Source organism: Meles meles, chromosome 6 (genome assembly GCF_922984935.1).
Source record: "Meles meles chromosome 6, mMelMel3.1 paternal haplotype, whole genome shotgun sequence".
NCBI classification, from domain to species: domain Eukaryota; kingdom Metazoa; phylum Chordata; class Mammalia; order Carnivora; family Mustelidae; genus Meles; species Meles meles.
Genome location: NC_060071.1, coordinates 9908182 through 9935320, shown reverse-complemented (window position 1 = coordinate 9935320; position 27139 = coordinate 9908182). Strand labels below are relative to the sequence as shown.

Genomic DNA, 27139 nt, shown 5'->3' with positions numbered 1-27139 from the left:
CCTGCACGTGCAGCGTTTCTTTTGGGGTGTTGATCTCTTTGCAGCCACGTGTCTCAGCTGAACACCCTGTGAATTCCTGAATTAGTCAGTGTGTGTAGTTCTGTAGGAAAATGTACAATACGAAAGATCGCTTTTGCATCTGAAAATTTACCTTGGCGAAAGGGGACTAGACTGAAAGACATGGGACACTGGAAAGCAGTTCGCTGTAAAATCACTGGTTCAGAGCTGGATGCATTTCTCACTGCTAGTCACATGAGCCGCACGGAGGACTTGAGTGTAAGGAGAAAGCAGCGGGGTCCAAGAAGTCTGGGAACACCCAGGGAAGACGTTGAGACGGGTGGTAGCCACGGGGAAGGAGAGGAGGCAAGCACCGCTCCTGGGCACCGTTGCCCTTGCAGTGTCTGCGTGGCGCCCCCTGGAGGTGAGTCCCGCCCAGCCTGTGGGGCCGGTCCCGCAGCCCTGCCATGGCTGTCAACCCAGGTTGGGCACAGGGGATGGCCTGAGGAAGAGAGAGGCTGTTGGTGAACCTGGAACAGAATTTGAAGTCTGAGAGGAGAGAGCCGGGAAAGGGAGGTTACCTGGCTTTGAGTGCGGATCTTGTGCAGCCCGTCTTTATCCCCGCACTCCGCCTGCCTCTGTCCTGGGTGTGAGGTGAAGGCGCCCCTCCTAGAGATGCAGAAATGAAGCTCCGAGAGGTAAGAATGGACCGGGCCCAGTCTCAGATGGCAAATGGCCGCTTCCGAACCCGATTTGTCCGCCTCCTGAGCCCTTCCTCATTCCACCACTTTCAGCGTGACTCGCTGTACCAAAGAGGGGCCTTCCCCGTAAGTGAAATAAGCCCAAGTGCGCGTTTTTCTTACTGAACTTACTAGTATATTTTCTTAAAATGAGGCCTATTATGCCTGGAGATGCATTTCTTTCTTTCATTAAGCCAAACAAAACAAAAAGCTGGCCGTGCTGGCATTTTGATTTCCCTTAATGTGGGGGACTAGAAGGACCCGTGTGGACCTAACAAGCAGAACCTGTTCTTAGTGTTTACCTAGCCAGCTCCTGTCTGGGTGTTATTTTTGCTTTAATTAGACCTTTTACGATACACCCATCTAAGCCCCAACAGCTATTCCCCGTGTGTCCCCACATTGTGAGGCTGCATTCCTCCCCCCCTTCTTGTTTAAGGAAAAGAACACACATGTGGATTCACTCTTACAAATCTGCCCATATAAGTGGATTGCACAAATGTGTTAAATCAGGATATAGAAATGTCATGGTTCTCTTCAGAGACTTTGTTCTCAAACTGTGCTCAGCTTTGTTCCGTCTTTACGCAAGAGCTGGTCACAGCCCGCCACTGCCAAGCCTGTTTATGTTGTGGTTTAACTCTAGGATCTCAGGAACTTGGAGGCGGCGGTGCTCACATAGCTTGTTTTTCTGTTTGTTTGCTTGTCGTTTTCACGTTCTCCATATGATTTTCTCTCCCACATACAGATGGTGGTCCCCGGGAGACGCTGATGCATTTTGCTGTGCGGCTGGGGTTGCTGAGGTTGACGTGGTTCCTGTTGCAAAAGCCAGGTGGCCGAGGGGCTCTCAGCATCCACAACCAGGAAGGAGCGACACCTGTGAGCCTGGCCTTAGAGCGGGGTTATCACAAGCTACACCGGCTTCTGACCGAGTAAGTGCTCCTTCTCGCAGTTTCCTTCCCCTCACGCCGGGCCCCACCCCCCCCACCCCCTGCTTCACAGCAGCGCCGCCCACTTGGCATCTCCAAGTGAGTTTGCCAGGAACTAAAACCTCAGCTCTGTGCCTTGCCTTCTGCCGGAGGCTGGTTAGCTCGCTCCTGCTAACCACTTCATTTGTGAGACGCAAACGTAAGTCCTGTTGCCAGCTTCTCTCCCTGCCTCCCTGCTTCTCGCCTCTCGAGATTTCACTGAACCCTGAGATGAGGTCTCGTCAGTGGGGGCAGCATTCCCCGACCACGTATGTAGCTTATTCCGACTTGGTACAAGAGAAGATTTTTCTCTGCCATACGTTTCCTCTGTTGTGTCTTCAAGACTTAAGTTAATTAGAAACAAATATCTGAATGTAGTAATCGTGTGCAGAAAATATGCTGAGCCACTGGGTTTGGGTCTGAATGTAATTTCCATGAACAAAATCAAGAGCCGTGGTCTCTTCGTATGAGTAGCAGGAGAAAGCCGCCGAGTTGTCCTGGAGACGGGTGGTAGGGAGTCCTGCGTGTCTGCGCTCTTCGGCTGGACACACTAACTCTTGAGAGCCTTTCGAAGGAAGGTTGTCAGTCAAGACATTGGAGGAGGCCTTTTTTCTTGTAGAAATAGAGAAAGAAGTGCATTACAACAGCTGACCTTTTCCCCTGGAATATTTATAAAAGGCAGAAACTTCAGTTGTAGTTTCTCTTGCTTAATACATAGTTTTTATTATTTTACGGTCACCACATCTTTTCAGCCACATAATCTGACCGAGAATAAATCCTGTGGGATTCACGTTCTTCACTAATCGAGGGACTCTCGTAAGTTAAGTGGATGTTCCCAAATTCCCAGTCTTCTGCTCCTGTTAGACTTAATTTAGTGGCTTTTAATTTTTTGTCATTTATAGCTGTATGGGGGGAGTGTGGGGAGTCTGCATGGGGCAAGAAGAGATTTCAGCATGTAATGCTACCTACTGTTACTTAAACAGGTCGGGTTTTTGGTCTGTCTGTTGTTTCCTTCACCTGCCCAGCTGATAACTTTTCTAGTCGTCAGACAAAAGGTTCTTTTCAGAGGCTCTCTGATGAGTGCGTGGGATCCCTGACAGTAGGAGGGACGCTCTTCATCTCAGATGAGCTCCGGATACTTGAGCTCTACTGCAACAGTATTCCAGGAGTGATCGGTTCCATTCCTTCGTACTTCCCATCTGGTCGGTGATTCGATTCCTTCTGCTGTTCGCCTCAGGGCTTTCTCACAAGAAGCCTGTTCCAAAAGTTGAAACAGTTAACTCTGCATATAACCTTGCTGCCCTTCAAGAGCATTTCCTCTAAGTGTAACCTTGTAGCTCCGGGTTTTTGCTGGGAAGCAGAGTTGGTTAAGGATTGCCATCCAAATGGGGAAATAGAGTGATTACAACAGCTTTATTATATGTTTGGTGAGGATGTCACAAGACTGTGGCGCAGCTTTAAGGAAACCAGAGTGTTTGTTCTTGGAGAAGATTTTTTTGGCTTGCTTTATAGTACGAGCTCTGTTCCATATGCAAAAGCCACTCACCTCCTTTTGAAGGGAAAGCCAACTTGAGAAATCTTCAAATGGGGGACCACAGTAGGATGTTAAAATCAGCAAATTAAAAAAATGGGGAGGAGGTGATTTTACTACATCACTCGATTTTACCATGATGTTAATAGACTTCGCTAGTATTTCAACTGCAGGTCAGGAGAGATCATCATTAACGGATAAGGAGGAAAGTGAGATCCAGAGAGGCAGTTACAGGATCAGGGTGACAAGAAGCCAGATCACCCTAAGAAGCTGTTCAGAGCTCCTTCCGCTCTCAGGATTCCAAACAAGGGGCGTCAAGAATAGACTGCATGGGCTCCGCGGCCTTTACAGTCCCAGGCAGAAGTTTACACACGTGTTTCTGAGCGAGGAGTTTGTCTTGTGAAACTCACAGGGTGGTTTATGAAAAGCTAAGAGTTGTTCCGCGTGTGATGCCATCTAATGCTTCACTAAGATCTTTAGACTTGAGTCTTCCTACCTCTCCTCTTGTTTAAATTAAATTTCTCCATGGAAGCCCTTTTCATTTTATTCTGTCTTTTCAGTTAATATGAAATTGAGGTAGGATTACGTACATTTTTGCCCTTAGAAAATAACTATTCGCATGCTAGTCTTCACTGAAAATTCCAGTTTATTTCAGTCCTTGTATATGTCTTCCAAAGTAAATTTATTGTTTTCATTCCTTGCTGCTTACCCTGTTTTTTTTTTTGTTGTTGTTGTTGTTGTTTTTGTTTTTATTTTTGGAGGCGGGGAAGAAGACATAGTGCTGATTAGGGTCCAAGTTCTGTTTGTGTTTATGTGTCTCAGGCATGTTTGATAATTCATTTTGAATAATGGAGTCACTTTTGTGTGAAAATCGATTCTGCTCTCCTTGGAAGTAGAAAGGTTATCTAAATATGACCCATGTCTTTTGAGAACTCTTGATACTAAATCCTAACAGATAGCAGTAATTGTTAGGATGTTTTTGACAGCTTCCCTTTTCTGTAATCTGTTATTATTAACTTCCACTGAGTTCAGTGACAGGAAAGGAGAGATTTTGTTGACTCACTGCTCATATTTTGATCTTGCATTATCAGTATGGATGTATTTGTGATTGGAAAATTCACCTTAGACAAAATGTACCGGTCTTGCCTGAGAGGAAATCTTACGCAGAACACTGAGGCCTCCACTTGCTTTTAGGTAGATGCACAGTTGTCTCCCCCATTTTGAAAAGAAGTTAGTTGAACATCCCCCTGCCTGAGGTCCCCTAATTAGTGATGGGTAGAAGAGGGAGGGAACCCAAGTCTTGAGGCTCTTGGTTGGGCTAAGGCTAGGAGGTGATATTAGATGGGTGTTGCGTTGGAGTCTCCAGAAGGACATTGTGAGAGCTGGGTGCTCTTGAGACATCCCACACACAGCATACAAAGCAGTCTGGGGACCTGGATCACTCCTTTGGGCGAGGGAAAGAGCTGAGACCAAGAGGCAGTTCCAGGTAGGACTTTGGAGTCGAACCGGAGTTCGCGGTTTGGCTCTGCCATTTGTAGCCACGTTACTGTGGACACTTCACATGACTTGACTCTCTCAGCCTCAGTTTCTCTGTCTGCTTAAAAAGAAACAAGGACAGGGCGCCTGGGTGGCTCAGTTGGTGGAATGACTGCCTTCAGCTCAGGTCATCGTCCTGGAGTCCTGGGCTCGAGTCCCGCATCGGGCTCCCAGCTCACTGGGAGTCTGCTTCTCCCTCTGACCTTCTCCTTGGTCATGCTCTCTCTCACTCAAATAAATAAATAAAATACTAAAAAAAAGAAAGAAACAAGGACAAAAATCCCTGCCTCCCGGAATGATAACCAAGCGCCTGACGTATGTGCTGTGGAGAACCTGGGGTTGTTTGTCACACAGATGATGGTCATCCCTTAGAGCAGGTACAGGTACTGTAGCTCGAAGAGCGGGCAGTATGGTCTAGCGGGCCTGCTTCGGGACGAAGAGCTTAGCTAAAGTCGAAGCTTCCCCACTTAGTAGCCTGTGTGACTTGGAAGAAAGCGGAAAGTCACCTGCCTGCCTGAGTTTCTCACCCCTTGGATGCTACCTGGTTGGCCCGTGTCAGCATGCCGTTAGACCCGAGTGTGGCGACGGCGGCTACTCTGTCAGCCTCTCAGGTGCTCTGTGGAGAAGTTTCTCATGTAGTCATGTAATCAGTAAGATGGTAGTTCACTGACCAGTGAAACTCAGATTCCACTTGAGGGTCTCCCTAGAGTATCTTTTCTGTGATATTTATTGTCGGTCTCTGTGAATTGAAGTTGGTAGAGAGATTGGCAGAATTTGTGCTGAGGTGGGCGAGTCTTGAACCCAGGATCTGCCCCTGTGACGCTGTGCTCCTGGGTGATCCCCTTCGCTCCTGAAGCCCCAGCCCTGTTTGTAACATGGGAGAAACAAGAGGGCCGTCTCCAGTGTGAGCTGCTTTGAGAAATAAATGAAGGAACGTACAAAGAGTGCCAGCACAGCGACCGATATCAACGGTGTCCATTATTGCCCTTTCCTTGATTTCCCATTACTTCTAGAGCCAGAACGATTTTTCGTACGTTAAAGAAATTTTGCCAGAATCTTGAAAGGATTTCTGGGCAGCGTGTGGTTGTCCCTGCTTTTGATGAGTTTGATCTCATTCCTTCGTGTAATAGATATCACTTCTAAAACCACCAGTTTGGTTCTCTCTCCCTGCTGTGACGGGACGCCTCTGGGTGGCGGAGCAGGGAGCTCCAGGCGCGCGAGGGGTGGTTGCGGTGGCTGCCATCCTGCAGGAAGAGCAGTCCTGTAGCGAATGTCGGCTCTGGAGTGCTGACACGAAAGTGCTGAAATACCTCCTTTGCCCAGAGAGCACGTTTCAGTGTCCGTCCTCGTGTCATTTTCTGTATCAGTTCAGTAGATCTCTGTATTTAATGAGAGCCTGCCGCGCACTAGACATCATGGTCGGGAATATTACGGCTAATATTTCACTTCAGTCTTAGGACAACCTTTCTGAAATCGGCCTTATTTTTTGTACTTATTTGTGTGGTGTGGGCGAAGTGTGAAGGCTCAGAGAGCTAAGGCAACTAGCCTGAGGCTTTATAGAAGTGGTAGGGCTCCTGTCACCCACACATCTGTGGAATTCTGTTCCCCGCCATCTTCCCTGTACAAAACCTTGACTGGAGGAGAGACTCAGGAAGAAGCCACCAGGACACAGGACGATGAACACTCCATTTGGAAAGGGTGAACAGCTTTTTCTTTGGTCCGTCCTAGCCTCTGCTTTTCATTCATGTTACCCAGCGGATGGTTTTAAACGTAGTGTCGTTTACACTCGAGCTGTCTTTTTACGTTGGCTCTCACGACAGCCTAAAGAGTAGATAGGTCAGGTGTTGTTACCCTATTCTGCAACCGAGGAAGTGGAGGCAGAGTGAGTGGCCGGAAGTCACAGGGCTACAGAGTAACAGGACCAGGCTCAAGGGCAAAGTCCAAGGACCTGTCCAGGTACAGAGGACACGTGTGTGCACACGCAGAGCACAGACCCAGCCTGGCAGACACAAGGCAGTAGGTGGGGGTTTGTTCTTCTCTGGCACGGCAGATCGGCTCCTCTCACAACGATTCTATTCTCAAGACCTTCTTTACTACTTGTACACTTGAAGCCTGGGGTCAGGGTCAGAGGGTAGAGCGACTACTCCTGTACACTTACTGCACGATGGGGCGGGGTACTGTTGAGCAAGACCTTCTGTGGACACAGTGATCGCCTCTTCAGGGACCTCTCTGCGCCCTCTTACAAGTGGGTCCTCAGTAGCCCGCCTAGCACAAAGCACGTTTGTAGCCGTTGCTCTCGCTTAAGAGGAGAAAGAATGAAGCAAATGCACAAACTTACTTTCAAAAAAGTAGCCAGAGACGGGGATTTTTTTTTTTTTTAAACTTTACATTTCTCTGGCTCAAGTCCCATCTGTCTGTCCATCTTTATGTTTGTCCGTTCACCCATCCCCCTTGCTCACTGTGTGATCTGGGTCTCTGTTCCGGTAAAGATAAGGTGGTAGAACTGAGTGGAAATTGGAAGCGGGGGTAGGCACACACATTTTCTGGCTACCTGCTACTTTGGTGCTTCAGTGTGTTCTCATTTAGAACCTTCCAGCAGATCTGGAACACCTCTGAGCTGTAAATATAGTCCAGATACCTCTAGAAATGGGAAAGTTTCTAGAGGCTCGATAGCTTGCCCAAAGCCATCTGCAGAGTGATTTGCTGTTCTTCACAAGCCTGTCCTTAGGATGTTTTTAACTTCTTGATAGGATTTTGTGAGGAAGCATGTTTGATAACATTGTCAGTCTTCTAAACAAGGTCATCTAATTACCATGATTCATTGATGTGGTTTTCAGCGACTTTTTTTCTTTTTTGGTAAATTCGGAATGGAAGCATTTTGAGAATTTTGACATTCCCTAGTTTTTTTAGAAAGCCATTCAACTGGTAATCTCAGGGTTGTTGACCTGTGTGGCAGCATGCCGGAAAATTGCAGAATGCACTTTCCGAGAATAATATATGTATTTCTATAACAGTAGCACCAGCTGTCATTTATTGTATTTGTGCTAGGCACTTTGCATAAATTCTTGTATATTTTATTCTCTCTCCAACTCTTTGGAGATGGACATATTCTCCTCATTTCAAAAGGTAATCAACACAGCTGCTAAGTCATGGACCAGTAGTTTGAAGCATTGTATAACTATAAAACCTCTGAACTTTTACACTGTCTTGGACTTTATAAGGAGATGAATTGGTGTTGCACATTGGTTGGAATAACAAAGCTCTTCCATTTGTCTTGTGTTCCCTTGCGTGCACTTCTTGCTCCGTGCATGCAAATGGCCTTAGCTGTGTTTGCTCTTGGTGCCCTGTAACTTCAGGCCTCAGCGTTTTTCTTCAGAGAACTGTAGTCACATAGCTTAACCTCTGGTAGCAAATTCTCTGTGGAAACAGCACATCATCTTGACAACATTTCTGACTTCACTGTGGACCCTGGTGGAAGAAAACAGGAGCCTAGAGCATGGACTTGATGGGCGAGTCCTCCACACTCTAGAACATATAAACCTTTCATAACCATTATATTCGATTTTTATTTGGTCACTTTGGGAGTTTCCTTAAGGGGATACCCACAGAAAGAATGACTTGGAAATTTTATGTGTGTGTATTATTAACAGAAATGAAAGTGATTATAAAGGAAAAAACTAAGCATGTCAAACAACCCTTATGGCCAAAATCAATATTGGACCAAAGCACCTGGCTGTTCAGCCTTCACCATGGGAGAGTTGAACATGGGTGTGTCCTGATTGAGTATCACCTAGGAGCCTCACTTTTCTCCTCTGTACAATGGGAAATGCTAACATGTACATCCTAGGTCTCTTAGGATAAAATGGGAACATGCTTGTGAAGTTCTTAGAAACTGGGCATGTTCCTCTGCCTGGAGAGCTAGGGAGGAAGACCCATTGGAAATATGATGACCACTCAGCTGTGTGTAAAGAGGACCGCTCTGCACCACCATCCAGATTCTGACACGTTTTTTCCTGGTCAGCCTCACCCACAACGCTATCAATCCCTTGCCACAGCCAGGAAGAAGAGCCCCCATTTCCTCTTGGATTTTGGGGAGAAAATAGTGGTAGGGTGATGTGCGTGTCGTTTTAGTTGTCTGACAGTTAACTCACAAGCAAGGGTTCTGTGCCCTTTTTAAAAATACATGACTCAAAAACTGTCTTCTTTTTTGTTCCTTAGAATTACACCAGCACTATAGTATCCCATATAGTCACGATTTACTGAGCGCTGTGGGAGGGCCAGACACCGTGCTGACACTTTACATGCATGCTTCTTGGCTCTCCCAGCAAATCCAGCATTCCCACTTCACAGATGAGGAAACTGAGTCACAGGGAACATTCGGTAACTGCCCCAGGATCGTACAGGTGGCACTGTCAGAGTAAAAATGGAAGCAAGTCTGTCTAGCTTTCCAGCGTGCTCTGGCCATTACCTTAGAAAAGTTCCGTTTTGAGTTCTTTAAAATCGCAGAATTTATAGCAAATTGCTGATACACAGTTGCTGCTCAAATTATGTGCCCTCTTTCTTCTGCATTCTTTCTGTATTAGTTGAGGGCGGAGTGACAGTACAAGGTCAAAAGAAAAAAAAAAGGGAAGGAGAGAAGAACCAAGTATCGTGTGCATGGACGTGAACTACTCTAGCAGTGCATTCCTTACAAGCACCTAAGATAATAGCCTCCTATCCATTGTGGGGGCATCAGTCACCCCCCATGCACCCCTCCCCCCGTTCTGGCATTTCGCCTCTCCCGCTGCATTTCTGTGCAGTTGCAGTTGATCTCGTAGGACTCCCTAAGCTCGGCACCGTGGCTGTGAGGTGGCTTCAGGGACGAGATTGCAGCAGCCCTCAGACCAGGAACTAGATGCTGCAGTTCCCGTCCGAGGGAGACTCAGCAAAACGTGCCTTTGGGAGGGCTGCTTTACTCTTAAAGCTGCAGTATGACGCCGGGGCCCGGATAAGATGGGCTTGCGGTATTCGTGGTGTTTGAGCCCCCGCCAGTGAGTATCTGCTTCCAGACTGACGGGTCGTGGGTCTTCAGTGGTGGTTCTCTGGCGCTTGACCTGGCCTTCGCTGATCTCAAGAAGACGCATCTTTGAACTTCCCCCCCGTGAATGACTCGGGTTGTTAGTACCGGGAAAATGGTTTTTTCTTGCACTTGATTTGACAGGATTTTACATGTATGTTAGCATCAGCCCAGCCTTTTGCTTGAGTTGCATCCTGCTAGGTAAGGTGAGGAGGAGAGGCTGGCTGACTGGTTGTTGACTGGGGCATAGCGGTGGGAATGCTGAAGTGAGTTGAAATGCACTCTGTGATTGTTGAATTTTGGTGTTCCACGTACATAAACCTTTGAGTTTGGGGCCAGCCATGGATCCTCTGTTTGGATGCTGTAACCCCATCTCTGAGGAATGGCTTCTTAATGTATGCTTTTCTTGCTATAGATCCTAAAAAAATTTGTAACAGAAAATCTAATATACCTACTTAGCTTCTGATAAATATCGTATCAGACTTAACAGTGTGTATAATTGGAATGTCGTCATCGTTTGACAGTGTTAGAGGGTCATTTTCGCACTGGACAGTAGAAGGAGGTACAGAAGTTTCAGTGTTAGGTCTGGGTAAAATTCTGGCCTTTTCACTTACTGGCCATATGCTTGAACAAATTTTTCCTTATGCCTGTCGTTTCCTCACATGAAAAATGGAAATACACTGATCCCTGCCTCAAAGTTGTTTGGAGGATTATAAGTAAGTTATAGTCATTGGATGCCAAACTAATAATAGTGTTTTATTCTTTTGTATTTTCACCTTTGTTCTCCTCTTCCTCGCATTTTCTCACCCAACTCAGAGTAAAATCCTAGTTGGTACCATGGTCTGCAGAGCCCCATGAGATCCGAACCCTGTCCAACTCTGACGCCTCATTTCCTGACGTTCGCCTTCTTCCCGGGGCTTTCTCTGCACGGGATCCTTGCGCTCTGCTCTACCCTTAGCCTGTTCTGTCCTGTCCCAGTAACTCCATATGCTGGCTCTTTCATACTGGTTCCTTTTCAGAGATTTTCCTGACCACCTGTCTGAAGAATGCACTCTCTCCACCCACAGGAAGTTTCTGCTATAAGCACCAGCTTTTATTTTTTTTTAAAAAGCGTATCTCTAACTGTAACTATACCCTTTTCTAATAGAAGCTCTGTGATAGTAGGATTTTGGCTCTTATTTATTCAGTCATCTATTCCTAGCATTCAGGAACATAGTAGATACAGTGTGAATAGATGTTGAAGTTTTGAGTGAATAAATCCATCACCTAGGTCATTCATGTTCTGGAAATGTGGTATTTTGAAGTATCTTGAAATAAGAACTTAAGTACAATGTAGAGAAGACCAGTTTCCAGGTGGGATTCGTGTTTAATAAAATGTCATCCCATCTAGTATTATCTTTTTCGGTGGGCTTTTGGAGACATTTTATCAGTAATGGAAAAATACAGGGACACTTGCACACAAGTATCCATATAGAACCTAATGCATTTTCGTGTACTGAGAAGTAGTACCTTTTTGTCTATGCGTATACTTTTAAGATTTTATTTATATGTGTATGTTTTTAGAAAATGTATGCTTATATGAAAATGATTTGTCGGTTAAGAAAGTTGTTAGAAGTTAAAATACCTCTTAACACCTTTTTAAATTTAATCTAAGAGAAGCATTTTGCTCTTAGCTTTTCTTACAGCTCATTAATCCATGCAAGCTTAATACTAAATTACTTGGAATAGATTTTAAAAATGTATTTTTCAGGAGTGCTTGGGTGGCTCAGTTGATCAAGTGTCTCCTTTGTCTCAGGTCGTGGTCGGGGGTCCTGGGATTGAGCCCCTCATTAGGCTCCCTGCTCAGCAGGGAGTCTGCCTCTCCCTCTCCCTCTGTGCTCACCTGCGTGCTTGCTCTCTCAAATAAAGTCTCAAAAAAAATTGCTCTTTTAGCCCTCGTTCAGCCATTTGCTGTGTGAAACCTTGGTTCGTTTATCTGTGCTTCTGTTGTTCATCTATATGTAGGTCGTTGATCCTCGTCACTGGGAAGAGTAAAAATGGTATTTATGCTGGAAGTGCATTGAAAAACCGAATCCTGCTTTGCGCTGTATTATTTTATTATGTACTGTGATTAGTGCCTAGTATTTCACATTCAGTTCAGGGAAATCGTGTCAGTGAATTAATTCTAGAAGCTCTTTGTGACTTGGCTATTAAAGTGGATGTTTGGATGCTTTTGATTTTTTTTTTAATATTTTATTTATTTATTTGAAGAAGAGATCACAAGTAGGCAGAGAGGCAGGCTGGGGGCGGGGGGAAGCAGGCTCCCCACTGAGCAGAGAACCCCATTCGGGGCTCGATCCCAGGACCTTGAGATCATGATCCGAGCCGAAGGCAGAGGCTTTAACCCACTGAGCCACCCAGGTGCCCCTGTATGTTCTTGATTTTATAATAAAAATAATACTAAACACCAGCTGGGATTGAACTTTTAAAATACTCCTGACTGGTATTGAGTAAGCGTTCAGGCTTACTCTGTGAGGACCTCTGTGAGGTGTACCTCGGCAGAAAAGGACACATGGTCCAGAGCATCTGTGTGTAGCTGGTTCCGTGTTCCATGTCCCTATCTGTGCCATGACTTTTCTTCTGCTTGCCTGTCTCGCTGGGGTCTGTAGATGTTAGGAATGTGAAACATGGCTCCTGGCTGTCTGCAGGCTTCTCTGTTGTAACCCACTGCTGCTCACAAGGAGGCAGGCTCAGCGAAGCACTGAGCAGCCTGTTCTTTGTCACTGACCTGTGATGAGATCAGTGTGATGTGGAGAGAATGTGTTCAGAAACTTTTATGCTAAGTTGACCGAGTCATTTTATATCGATTGAATCTAACAAGAACTTTGGGCTTCAATTTTGTATCTTGTGCATTTTACTTTTCTAGTAATTTTTAGAATTTTTGCTTCTGTAATGAATTGGAACTTTTTTTTTCTTTTTTTAAAAATCTGGTCCTTCATCAGTGGTTTGCGCAGCTGCCCTGAAACCCACCTGACCACTGATGGCACAGCACTGTGCGCAGGTAGAGCGGAGCGATGTTCCGTGTCGCTGCGTAAGGAGCGTGCTGGAGAAGGGAGGCCTGAAAAAAGTCCTAGTGTGTGAAAGAGATGTTGTCGCTTTATTTTCACATATGTTATTTGTTTAACTGCTTCAAAACAAGATGAATCCATTTCAACAATGACTTAGGGAAAATGCTGCCTCAGGGCAGTGGATCATATAAAAACACACGAGCTCATTAGAAGCTTATTGGACTTAGTAAGTATTGGTTCTTTTCTTAAATTTTAATGACAGTAACCTTATATTAAAGTCAAGTGAACTTCGTGTCTGAAGAGTCCTGCCCAGACTAATGAGCAGGAATGTTTTTTTGTCGTTTTTTCCCCTCGAACTGGAAAAAGCTAGTTTACAGAGTGATGACTTTGTTGTGATGAAAGTTACCAATTTTTCTAAGTAGAACAAATCACTTATCTATAGGCTTGTGGCAGCTTCCCCTTTGGAAGCTTGTTAATCAGCTGCTTTTAATGGTCATCATTACCCTGGAGTTACAGAATCATATTTAGGCCTTAATATTTTGTGTTGAGTTTCAGATGCTTTTCAGAAATAAGACTGGGAGAAATGGGCATGCATTCCTTGCCCTCTATCGTGATTAGATGATTTAAGCTGATGAACATCTAGGGTTGCTGTTTGATTTTTGTTCTTTGTGTTTGCTTCATGAGAAAGCTAAAGAAACTCAACCTTTTTAAAGATGTGTTCTCTCTTTTCTAGAGGTTGGATATTGGACTTTTCTTCTTGATCTGTTTTTTGTCATCAGTCCTAAATTATTTTATCCAGATAGTTCTATTATTCTTTCCAAGTTTCAGATTATTTTGTAACCATTTCTGTCTCTTTCCCCAGCCTGGAATTTGATGTTAGTCACAGTGATAATGGCTTTCTTTCAGGATAATTCTCATGTGCCTGAATTTCTCCTCTTGTTAAGTGCACCTTGTAGGCAGAGGACAGTAAGTAGTTATAAAGTCAGTAACTGTCATAAAATAGACAGTTGTACGTTCTGCAAGAAATCAGCCTAGCTTTATAGAAATAAAGATCCAAGTAATACTTCAATAGAAATCTCTGTGTCCTCACTTAGATGGCCTCAGTTATCTGGGGAGGGAAAGGGTAGGAAAAAGAGAAAGTGCATCACTAAGTGAGTGGGCATCAGTCATTTGGGTTATTTCTTAGATGAGGAACATCTAAGAAACACTATTTGGTGTTGGCCTGGTGTTGGCCTGGGGGTGAGTTAGATGTAACTGTGTCACAGCACAGATTCAGGTTCATTGCTCTGTGCTCCCTGCCGTAGAGCTCTTGGTGACACCTGCACTATACTATATATATAGTATAGTGCATATAGTGCGTGTGCGTGTGCGTGTATATATATATATAGTATATACAATACACTGCACTATACTGTATCTGTCCTCCAACCTAGGCTAGAAGCAAAAGCAAGAATGATAGCAAGGAGGGAGAATTAGCATTGATTTTTTTTTTTTTTTAACGATTAGGTTAGACATAATAATATTACTGATAATCCGCCACCAGTAAGACAGATTCATTTCATTTTCAGATATTACCTCCCACACTGTGTTGTTTTTTTAAGTGGTGCGGCTGATTTTCTATTTTGTGTTCCGATATTTTTACTTTATCCTATTCTCATCTATTTCTGTGGTCTTATAACTATCTTGGGGGCCTTCTAAAATACTTTATCCTAAGGATTTAAGCCATTACCCAATGTTAAGTGTTAGTTTTAACATTTAAAAAATCAGAAATTAAGTAATGAATGCTGCTATGAGCTTCATTTTTCCTCCTGTTAAATTATTTCCATAAGCTAAATTCTGAGGACTTGCGTAATTAGATCAGAGGATCCAGGACTTCAGTATTTATTGCAGACTTGTCAGCCTCGATTGTGCTTTTCTTGTTAACATGAACTGGCACCTGTAGGATACTTTAATGTATTTTACAACTTTGGCTGCACCTTAGAATCCTCTGAGGATTCTAATTACACATTCGACTCTCCCAGAGAGCCTTAAATACTACTGATGCCTAAGGGCCACCTCGAGAGGCTTTTATTTAATTGGTGTGAGTTGTGATCTGGACATCAGGATTTTTAAAAGCTCTCCAGGTAATTCTAAGATGCAGTTAAGGTTTAAGAACTTTGCCTTGGTGGGAAAATGAGACTTAACATTACATCTGAAGATTAATTCCTGAGAGTTCTCTGAATTAGGTTGGTGGCTTAAATCTGAATCAGTTTAAAAAAAAAAAATGAACAGCTGAATAGGTTGATCACATCAGTAAATGTTTAGTTGCCAGTCTAGTATAAATTTGACTTTAATTTTTACGTGTCATGTGAATGTTGGTATGTTAGATACTTATGCAATATAATTAGTATCATGGTCAGATACTAAAAATTGTTTCTTTTTTTAAAATCTTGAAAACAGTGCAGTAAAGGTGAGACTAGAAACTGGCAGAACCGCTATCAGAGGAACAAGGTATTCTAGAAGTCACGGAGCCATTGAGTTAGCCCAAGTAGCCTCTCAAGTTGGAAAGAGAAATGACCATGGAAGCTATGGGCCACAGAGTATAACCTCGTATCTGTCATGCACAGTAATCTAGAATCTGCACCCCCAGAACCTAATCCCCCAAAGAGCATATGTTAAAAATTCTTCATGGGCTTCACTGGTCTGCATTTTCTGGTGCAAAATAGCAGAGGTGGTTTTGGGTGGTGGTTTAGAGCACCGGCTCTAATTCTGGCTCCATGATGTAGTAGCTGCGAGGCAGGGCATTATAAAACCTCACACCTTCAGTTTCCTCATCTGCAAATTGGGGTAATGTCTTTCTTCACAGCATAGTTGAAGGAATAAATGCGGTGACACACAGAAAACACATAGCTCAATATTCAGAACATCGTTAAACCATTAATGAAGGCAGCTGTAAGAGGAAGTGACTAGGGCGTGGACCCGGTGCTTGCTGAAGGAAACAGAAACTAAATGTAATAGTAAGTGTATCTCTGATCCCTCAAACAACTCTGTAAGAAAGCTATATTATTGCCACTTTTTTGTAAATGGGTAAAAAAACTTGGGCTTGTGGAAGCTAACTTAGCCTTGACCTGACCATGATAAAAGGGGAATCCACTCACCCCACAACAGCCTTTGCCATCATATCACCCCGTGATTTAGGCTCCAGGGAAATCTACATTCAGTTCAACAAGATGAATTTGTGGGGGTTTGTTATGGCAAGTAAAATATTTTTTCCCCTTAGGTAAATGTAGGTCCCAGTTAGTGTCCGTTTTGTGACAAATGGGATGACTAATTTGAGTGTGCCTTTTTTTTTTTAATTCATTTGAAGGAATGAATGTCACAGTTGGCACTGTCTTTCATTTGAGAGGAATGTGCTTATTTTGAAAGGAGCGAGACAGTGAGAATCTGGGCTGTGCAGTGTGCCCTGACTATTGCCCGGGTCTCCCCAGGCACCGGAGAATGGCTGTGGCTGATCTGCGGCTGCTGTGGGGTAAGGGGGCTAAGGGGGCAAATGGGGGACTTCAGAACATTTTCACCCAAGAATGCTTGTGTGATGGAGAACACTGGGCTGGGAATGGGCGTTCTTTGAATTCGTGTAGAAATTCTTCCCCTGAAGGCCTCTTTGCTCCGTGTAGACTTCATATGACCCCAGGTGCTTCCTGCTGTGGCAGCCCCACGGGGGCGGGGGGGGGGGGGTGTCCCTGTAAAGAGCAGCCCCTGCCACCTACAGGAGCTGCAGAAGATGGTGGGGAGCCCAGGCTTGTGGGTCCGTCCAGCCCAGGTTCAGATCCGTCACTCCGGGGCCTGCTAGCTGAGCGCTCAGTAAGGAGGTACTGATGCTTCCTGTCCGCCTACTACGTGTCCCGCCGTGTTGGATAATCTGTTTCCTGCCCCCCCTTTAATCGCCACAGCAACTTTGTAGAGGGCCTGTGACCGGCTTCTTACGGATCGGAATGCACACTCAAAGAAGCTAAGCCTCTAGCCCAGGCTCTCCCTTCTCCTGAGTGCTGAAGTTTTCCACTTGAAGGCGGGCTGATCAGGCTGCTGGGGGAAACGGGAGAGCTGGAGCAAATGAGTTAATATTTCTAAGCCTCCATTTCCTCCTCTGAACTAAGAATAGCACTTCTCTGAAGGATTCTTACGAGGATCAACTAGTGTCCCTAAAAGCACCTGCCTGTTTCTTCATCGATTCCCAAATTATACTAGTTTGTTAGCTGCCTTGACTGCCCCAGTGACCTGCCCAGCCAGGCAGGAGGAGGATGGTCCTGTCCTCCATCTCCATCGGCGTTACGGAAGAGCGAAGAGAGCATCACAGCGCGGTGCAACAAGGCTTCCAGGGCTCAGCCGGAGGGGGTTGCCCTGGGGTTGTGCTGCAAACTCGGGGTGAAGCGGAACCAGCCCTAGAATGGCTGGAAACAATGTAAATTGTGTTACGACGGGATGATTGCAAGTTTCAAAGTAATCGTGGTATCAGCGGGTCTTTTCTGTCTTGTAGTCTGTTCTGGGGTTTGGCCAAATGTGGCAGTCTGAGAAACCTTGGAGGCCTCAGTACTGTCTGACGGAGCAGGACCAAAGCAGTCCCCATAGTGCATACCTGTCACAGTTCGTAGGAAAGTGCCCGTCTTCACAGGGGTGGCGTTCTTGGGAGTAGAAATGAGATGAGGAGCGATGGCAGCCCGCAGCATTTACATGTGCTCGTCTGGAGGTCTCCCATGCACTCGTGTAAAAATATACAACAACACAAAAACCTCAGCTGCGGCTATGGTCCCTATTAGTTCACCAGTAACAACAACCAGAATCTCAAGTCAGCTTGTGGCTGTGATTTTCTGTCTTGCCAGACTTGATTTGGCAGCAGTAAAATCTTTTGTAATATTTCTAAGGCAAATTTGAGACTCTCAGGCATATTCCCCTCTGTGACAGAAATACAAAACCGAGGGACAACTACATTACTCACTGTAGACCCAGAGAGGGCTTCTTGTCAAGAGACGGCTGAGTAGTTCTTCTCCAAGTCCGGAGGAGACGAAACAAGGAAAATGGCTGTACGGGGGAAGCACTATAGTTACACATAAAAAAGTCTGTAATTTTGGAATTACGGAGTGTTTAGCTCTGCCCCGGGTTCCAGGTGGGAGCCTCCCAGCCCACCCGGAAGGGAAGGTGGATGGAGAGAGATCAGGGCTCTGCCTTCCCTTCTTCCCTTACTGGCCCTACCACCGAGCAATTCTTTTTCTGCAAATGATTTTATTTGAAGGTGTTCGCCTGCGTAAAAGTTTGAAAACAGCGTGTTCGACGTCTCTGTGGAAGTGTACCGAGCCAGGGTCCCCAGGGGTGCCTTGCAGCTTGGTCCACAGCCTTGGGGCTGCTTTCTTCCCGCGCACCTGCTGTCCGTCTGTTGCATGCTTCAGGAACGCAGGCGAGTGTCAGCATTAGTGGGAGCGTGTGTAATCTCTTCTCAGTTGTCGTTTTCTGGCTGTGAGATCGGGGCATTTTCATCAACACTGCTTCAGTGTGTGTCGTAATTCACCGAAGTTTTTTCCTTCCTCGTGGTACATAAAGTAGTGGTACTTTGACAAGTAATAGCACTGTAATTTTGATCAAATGTGGTGTATTTAGTACATCAAGTGCTGCACTTGTAAGTGTAAAACTTTTTTTTTTAGGGTTTTATTTATTTGACAGAGAGAGAGATCACAGGCAGAGAGGCAGGCAGAGAGAGAGGGGGAAGCAGACTCCCCGCTGAGCAGAGAGCCCGATGTGGGGCTCAATCCCAGGATCCTGGGATCATGACCTGAGCCGAAGGCAGAAGCCCAGCCCGCTGAGCCACCCGGACACCCCAGTGTAAAACTCTTAACTGATTGTTTCCTGACTGCCTGAATGCCAAGCTGTGGCTGTCTCACAGTGGTTCGTGTTTGACCTCAGACTGTGCGAGCACGTCTATCCTTGAGGACATTGGTCCCGTTTATTCTTGTAGCCCTGGCACCTTGCGCAGTGCCTGCCACTTAATAGGTGGTCCGTAGGTATTTCACTGACGATCTTTGAATATCACCTTGTGAAGCAAGATCCTACAAACAAGGTTCTAGTTAGGAGTAATTGGAAAAAAGAAAGTAACTTAATTCAAGTACAGACACTAAATCGTGCAAGAAAGGGCGAGTACTCCTAGGACGTTGCATGGAGTAGCTACGAGCAGCCTTCTAGGTGCCAAATAATGGAGACCCGAACGCCGCACCACAGCTAGAACCGCTCTGAGGAGAACCGGACAGGCTGTGGGCATGTGGCTTTAGGGAAGGGGCAGGTGGGGAGTCGAACGCTCCCTCTCGGTGTTGGGAGGTCAGTTTCTAATGCTCACCAGCCCTAGTTCCCTCATTCCCCTTCCGTGCACGTGTGTGTCTGCTCCGTGACTCTGTCCTTTGGAAGAGTATGGTTTTTTCTATACCACAGGCCCAGAATGATGGGACACACTTTCATTTGTTACTAAGCCAAAGCCATGATAAAGACAGACTCTTCATATACTTGTTCTTCAGCTTGTCTGATTTTCTGTCTTAAACCTTCAGTGAATCCGAGCTCCAGTACGCACTGTCCTTGTCTTGCGGAGCCTTGTATTCTGATGAGAGGGATACGACAGGTACATAAATAACCATGAAACAGCCCAAAGAGGTTTGGTTTCTTTGTTTTAAAGCCACAAGACAGTAATAGAATAAGGTCTTGTGTAGTCAGAGGGGAGGAAAGACTGTATCACTGGAGCAAAGAATGGAAGAAGTCTGGAAACCAGACTGAGAGAGGCGTGGATTCGGGATAGGCCGGCCCTGCTGGCTGATGAAGTGTGCTTGGTGAGTGGACATTTACGGCTTGGCTGCAGAGGGGGTACAACAAGAAGAAAGGACAAGAATAAGGCCTAAGAGGGGGCCTGGCTGGCTCAGTCGGTAGAGCACGCGACTGGATCTCAGCGTTGTGTGTTTGAGCCCCATGCTGGGAGACAGAAGCTGGGAGATGGCACAAAAGAACAGGGCATGGAAAGATAAGTTGGCATGAAGAACATAGGGCCTCACGGTGGAAGCCTTGCTGGCCGACTCGAAGCCTCGTCGCAGTGGCACGCCGACGCAGCTGTCTTCGCCGAGTGCGAATCGATGGCTGTCGTTCCGGTGTTCTTACTAGCTGTGTGGCCTTGGTCGTGAAGCTCTGTGGGCTTCTGTTCCATATCTCCGTCCAGGACAGGTGGGTGCAGGGGTGCTTCACAGAATGCTGAAGATTAAAAGGGAAAGCCTAGGCGATAGGGGCATGCACATGTGCACACCTCACTCCCGGTGCGCAAAGAAGAAAGAGAAACACAGCAGAACTTTCGAGCAGCGGGTGGCGTCACTTTTGATTTCAGATGGTTTCTTTGGGTGGGTTTGGGGAGCAGTGCAGGTTCTAGGGCAGCTGTCCTGTAACCAGAGTGTCTGCAAGAGTCCAGATAACTCCGTGAAGGCCTGAGCTAGTGCAGTGCTTGCGGGAATTGAAGTAGGGCACCGAATGGGAGGCACGAGACCGACGCAATGTTCCGAAGAAGGGTGACGGCGTTACTAGGGCTGCCAGTGGTTTCATTCATGGAAATAAGTTCGGAGTTGCTGCTGCTTTGGGGAACCGGGGGGACATAAAATTGAGTTTTTTGAAATTGAGAATGTCCACTGCACATCCTGGTAAAGACGTTGAAATAGTTGTAAATGTGGGGCAGGGCTCAGACTTGGCAGCTGGAGAGAGATTTGGGAGGCAAACCGGCGCTGTGGGGAAGAGTGAACGAGAGTAGGGAAGTGTAGGAAGTTGACATGCCTCCACGTCTAAGGTGTGTGAAGGAGGAGAGAGAGCCAGAGAAAACTGTGGTCCGTTTTATCTATGTATCTATTTATTTTTAAAGATTTTATCTATTTATTTGACAGATCACAAGTAGGCAGAGAGGCAGGCGGGGGTGGGGTGAAGCAGGCTCCCCGCTGAGCAGAGAGCCTGATGTGGGGCTTGATCCCAGGACCCTGAGATCATGACCTGAGCCGAAGACAGAGGCTTAAACCACTGTGTGGGTCTTTATCAATGTCCAGTGAGAATAAATTTCAGCAGAGAAATCAGGTCACTATTTTAAAATTCTGCAAAACTCAAGGCTGATGGGGACAAGGAAAGGCTGCTGGAATTTGGCGTTTCTTGTCCATGGACACATGTGACAAAGAGGTTTTAGTAGCAGTGGAGTGAGGAGGCCCCAGATTGCAGAATCTTGCAGCTTTCGGATGACCAGTAAGGAGACGGAAGGGAGGGGAGGACAGACAGGGTGGGTCAGTGGGTGAGAGCAGTGTTTCTCAACCTCAGCAGTACTGACAGTTGGGGCCTGACAATTCCTTGTGGCGGGGAGCTGTCCTGTGCATTGTAGAAACTCCTCTGCCCGCCTCCCCCGGGTTGTGACCACCAGAAAGTGTCTCCATGTTGTCAGGTGCCTCCTGGGGGCCAGATTCCTCGGTGAGATCTGGTCCGCAGGGTGGAGGACAGATTGCTGCCGCTGCTTCCCGCAGGTGCGCGGGGCAGTAGTCATCCCCTTTGCTGCCACCACCGCTCTGTCTCCCGCTGCGGATTTAAGGGGGCGGGGCGTGTGGAGCTAGTCCAGGAGTGCGTGGAGCACCGCAGGCATCCGGGAGAGGATCGCCCAGTCTGGGATGGGCAGGAGGCCAGGGGGAACAGAGCAAACCCACCGCTGAGAAGACGCGTCCTTGACACGAGAGCGGTGGGCAGAGGCAGATTATTAGTGGATGAAGATTAAGCTCACATCAGGTAGCCTCAAGCTTCTCACTGAGAAGGGCAAAACGGTCACCTGAGAATGAAGTAGAGTTAAGATTGGGCCTTTGAGGAGATGATAGAAGGTTTCACTAACACACAAGTGAAAGCATTCCAGAGCAGCGAGTCCTAGGGGACTCTAAAAAGTTTGTTAAAAACGTTAATGAAAGTCTCGAGGAAGAAAACCTACAGTCCAGCAACTATAATACTATTTTATTTGTGCGTTTTACCATCGAGACTTACCTAAATTTTTACCCTTTTCATTTTGCTTATTTCCCTGAACGTTATAGATTTTAGCGTTATTGGACTGTTGCTTCCATTATTTTTAATGGCTGTGTAGTAGTCCAGAGATCTGTTCTTCTTAGTTTTACCAAACAGCCCTCTGTTACTGACCTGGTGGTGTCCACTTTTTAATCCTATTATACCTAAAGTTTTAGTAAGCATTTTTATGCCCAGAACTTTGCCACATTTTATTACTGGATGCAGGACAAGTCTTACACAGTGCTAAACACAGAGCACAAAACATACTGGCTTAAAATGCCACCACAGGAGGCACCTGGGTGGCTCAGTCAGTTAAGCATCTGACTCTTGATTTTGGCTCAGGCTCACGATCATGAGATTGAGCCCCACATCAGGCTCTGTGCTCAGTGCAGCCTGCTTGGGATTCTCTCTCCCTCTCCCTTTGCCCCTCCCATTCATTCTCCCTCTATCTCTCTCTCTCTGTCTCTCTCTTTCTCTCTATCTCAAATAAATAGATAAATGTTTAAAAAAAAAAAAGTCACCTCCATGAGTCCTTCCACATTTAAAATTGCAACCCTCAGGGAAACAAAAGCAAAAATGAACTTAGGACTTCATCAAGATAAAAAGCTTTTGCACAGCAAAGGAAATAGTTGGCAAAACCAAAAAAAAAAAAAAAACAAAAAAAACCCTATAGAATGGGAGGAGATATTTGCAAACATCTCATCACATTAAGGGCTAGTATCCAAAATCTATAAAGAATTTATCAAACTCAACACCCAGAAAACAAGTAACTCAGTCAAGAAATGAGCAGAAGACATGAACATACATTTTTCCAAGAAGACATGCAAATGGCCAGCAGACACATGAAAAACATCACTAGGCATCAGGGAAATACAAATCAAAACCACAATGAGATACCACCTCACACCAGTCAGAATGGCTAAAATTAACAAGTCAGGAAATGACAGATGCTGGCGAGGATGCAGAGAAAGGGGAACCCTCCTACACTGTTGGGAATGCAAGCTGGTGCAACCACTCTGGAAAACAGCATGGAGGTTCCTCAAAAAGTTGAAAATAGAGCTACCCTACGACCCAGCAATCGCACTACAGGGTATTTACCCATAAGGTACAAACGTAGGGATCTGAAGGGGCACCTGCACCCCAGTGTTTATAGCAGCAATGTCCACAATAGCCAAACTATAGAAAGAGCCGAGATGTCCATCGACAGATGACTGGGTAAAGAAAATGTGCATATATACAGTAGAATACTACTCAGCCATCAAAAAAAAATGAAAATGACATGGATGGAACTAGAGGATATTATGCTACATAAGTCAATCAGAGAAAGACAATGATGTGATCTCATGTGGAATTGAAGAGGCTCATAGGGGAAGGGCAGGAAAAATAAACTAAATCAGAGAGGGAGACAAACTATAAGAGACTCTTAAGTATAAGAAACAAACTGAAGGTTGCTGGAGCGAGGGGGATGGGGGGATGGGTAACTGGGTTGGGTGATGGACATTGAGAGGGCAGGTGATGTAATGAGCATTGGGTGTGAAATACAACTAAGGCAACACTGAACTCTACTGAACTAATAACACATTATATGTTAATTAATTGAATTTAAATGAAATAAAGTTAAATTAAGAATAAAATGGCAACCCTCATCTCATCCTGGCTTTATTTTTCTCCGTAGCACTTGCTCTCTCAGAAATGCCGGATATTTTATTTAATCTGACTGCTCTTGTCTCCCTTGCTAATAAGTACATAAATTCCCAACAGACTGAGAATTTTGGTTTGTCTCCAGTACCTGGAATACTGCCTGGCCCCTGGATACTTGCTGGATGGTGGGGTTTACCCAGACCTTCAGGCAAAATGGGTTTGGAAGAGTGTTGCACCAGACATTCATGAGATCAGTAAGAGAATAATTGCATGGACTGGTCGTTTCTATCTAGACAGACTGGGAAGGAGCAGAACTCACAGGGACAAGGAACTGGGAGATCGAAGGGTTAGCACTCGGGGTTAATTGTGGCAACAACAGCACATTCCTCTGGAAGGAGAGCATGGGAGCCGTAGAAGGTAAATAGTTTGTGGTTACAGGTGGGAATTTCTCAAGGTTTAGGTAGTAAAAAGGAAACAGTTTGAGTAGTAGTAGTGGCAAGGTTGGTAGAAAACTCCATTTTGCTGGGAACGGATTGTGTCACTTTTTAATTGCCCCTGCTTTGGCAGACAGTCCTCTCTCATTATATGTGGTTCACAGTGGAGTAGGGTATACACCAAGTTGTGTTCTCAAAGGCCTTTTGCTATTAGAGTGTGGCCGTGTGTGGTGGTTGGAGCACTCGGGTGTGCTGGTTACGTCTGTCTGTTGATTACCCTGAGTTAATGGCTTCCCAAGTTAGTGTCAGCCCAAGCTTCAAAGCTGAAATTACAGAGAAGTTACGTCCCCCTCATTTGGTGTAGCTGATTGGCTTCTTAGCTGAGTCATTCAGTTGAATTTTTAAGTGACTATCTTACAAGTAGAATTGACCCTTGAACAATGAGAAGGTTAAGGGCGCTAACGCCCTGCGCTGACAAATAACCGAATATAACTTTTGACTCCCCCCAAACTTAATAGCCTGCTATTGATCGAAAGCCTTACCAGTAATATAAACAGCCAATTAACACAAATTTTGTGTGTTATGTGCATTATATACTGTATCCTTACAATCTAGTAAGCCAGAGAAAAGATGTTCGTTAAGAAAGTCATAAGAGAAAATACGTTTACAGAACTGTACTGTATTTTTGAGGGAAAAAAATCTGTGTGTAAATGGACCTGTGCAGTTCCAACCCGAGTTGCTTGAGTCAGTTGTACTTTTCTACTTGAGGTCACTTTACTCCAAGTAGTGCAACTTGTTAAGTACGTAATAGACTGAGCATAGTGTATGCTAGGGTCGTCTGACACCCCTACCTGGGGTGTCATTCTTGAGAATGGACGTTCCAGTAGTTTTCTTTTGGAGCAGCCTTCATCGTGACCTTCAGCCAGCGCACGATTCCTCAGCTCTGGGTTTCATAATACAGCAGATAGTTAGTTTCAGATTGCAGTTACTATCTGCTGGGTTGTTACTGACAGACAACTATGGTTTAGTAAATGAAACACTGCCAAGAGGGTTTTCTTCTCCTGCTTGTCAGTGTGTGGCATGTCTGTTACTTCTTCAGGCTTGATTCTGTGTACTTACTCCATTTTAAAATGTAATTTCAAACATCACCTTCCTCCTCCTTCCAGAATCTCTGGAGTACTTGGCCATCTATTAGTTCATGAAGAGATTTCATGTGTTGAGGCCCGTCCCAGAGACTTTTCTTTACATACCTGCGCCTTTGTCGGCTTTATTTGTAGATGAGGTATATTTATGGTGATAATAAGTGTTGAGCAAGGTCATTTGCTTTTTTAGATTAAAAAAAATTTTAACTTGAAGTTCTTAGAACCAAGTTTTTCTTCCTAATTGTATTGACAGGTATAATATGATACGGATTCATTGTCTTTGTCTATACAGTTGACTTTGAGAGCTGTTAATGAAAGTTGGAGTGCCCTTGCATGGGTTATAGTGATTTCTTCTTCCCTTACCCGTAGAATCAGCAGTCAGCATATGGTGCAACCCAGTGTAAGAGAAATGCTTAATATAAGCCTTTCTTCTATTGAAAACCAGGCTAAGATCATCCTCCTTACATTTCCTCATTAGTTGGTTATTAGCATAATGTTAACTGTTTTAAGGTCCCAGACCTCTCTTTATCTTGATCAAAAGAACATTCTTAGGGAGGAATCCTGCAGTTTTCATTTAATCCATCTGTGACCTCTTATGAGGCGGATGGAGCAGTGAGTTACACGCCTGGCTCACTGGGGAGCTGTAGAAACCAGATCTCTGCGGCTCGGCCTCCAGAGCGGTGGGGGAAGGCTGAGAGGAAGAGCTGTGCCACGGATGAGGGAGCAGAACACAGGTAGTCTAACCAGAGACTGCTTGCTTGCAGGGAGAATGCTGGGGAACCAGACTCCTGGAGCAGTTTATCCTATGAAATCCCGTATGGAGACTGTTCTGTGAGGCATCATCGAGAGTTGGACGTCTATACCTTAACCTCTGAGTCCGAATCACGTCATGAAGCCCCATTTCCTGGAGACAGTTGCACTGGACATATTTTTAAACTTATGAACATCCAACAGCAGCTAATGGTAAGGAAGAAAATGTCCATTTTCAGGCTTTGGTGCCCTCACACTTTCCCCCACTGAACCTTCCTAGAATTAGAACACAGAAATGCTTTCCTCAGAGATTGTGAAACTTAAAGCAGTTTTAACAGCAATTAGATATTACTGCTTAAACATACAAAAACAGCAACAGGGGACTGGGAATTTTCCTTTTCTTTTCTTTTTTCGGCCAGGCTTTTGAACTAGTGAAAGATACATAACACTGCAGATACAGAAATACGCAACAGGGGCGCCTGGGTGGCTCAGTGGATTAAGCCGCTGCCTTCGGCTCAGGTCATGATCTCAGGGTCCTGGGATCGAGCCCCGCATTGGGCTCTCTGTTCCGCAGGGAGCCTGCTTCCTCCTCTCTCTCTGCCTGCTTCTCTGCCTACTTGTGATCTCTGCCTGTTAAATAAATAAAATCTTTTAAAAAAAAAAAAAGAAATACGCAACAACTGGAACTCCGTTTTCCTGGCATAAAAGGAAATTTGTCTGTTTATTAATTTGTCAGTTTAGGTTTATAAAGCTAAATGAGCAAAACAGTTTCTGAGATTGTTGCTAAAGAACAAGGACCACTAAATAAAATCTATAAAAGAAAAAAAGAACAAGGACCACATTTACTTAAAAGTAAGGCCTTTTCACAACTCTTTCAATGAGTGATGATAATGTTACTATATTTAAATTGATAGTTGTGTGGTAAAAAGATCACTAAAAAAATAAAGATTTTATAATCCACTCAAGCCTTCAAGATAAAGTTGTTGCCAGACGTAAAAACATTACAGACTCCCTGGTAGCATTTATTATGGATAATATAAACATCATATGGGTACATGTCTCTTGGCCATAACATCTGAAAGGCTAAGTTTAGATAATTTTTCCACCCAGTTCATTTCAGAGCTGATTAGATTTGGAAAAAGCTTGACAATAATTTCATTTAAGGTCCTCTCGGGTCAGTGCGGTACCAGAGGCATCTTTGGGAGCAGGCATTATTTTGGGGCCAGCAGGCCAAGACGCT

General features: G+C 45.1%; 1 protein-coding gene across 9 annotated transcripts in view; it reads left to right on the top strand.

Annotated features, from left to right (window-relative positions):
* Positions 1-27139, top strand: part of AKAP13 (A-kinase anchoring protein 13) — a 320007-nt gene that overhangs the window by 138831 nt on the left and 154037 nt on the right. For all 9 annotated transcript variants that reach the window (XM_046008539.1, XM_046008544.1, XM_046008541.1 and 6 more), the window contains 2 exons: positions 1480-1663; positions 25914-26112. In XM_046008539.1, coding sequence (XP_045864495.1) covers positions 1480-1663; positions 25914-26112 — 383 coding nt within the window. The remainder of the gene's footprint in view (positions 1-1479; positions 1664-25913; positions 26113-27139) is intronic.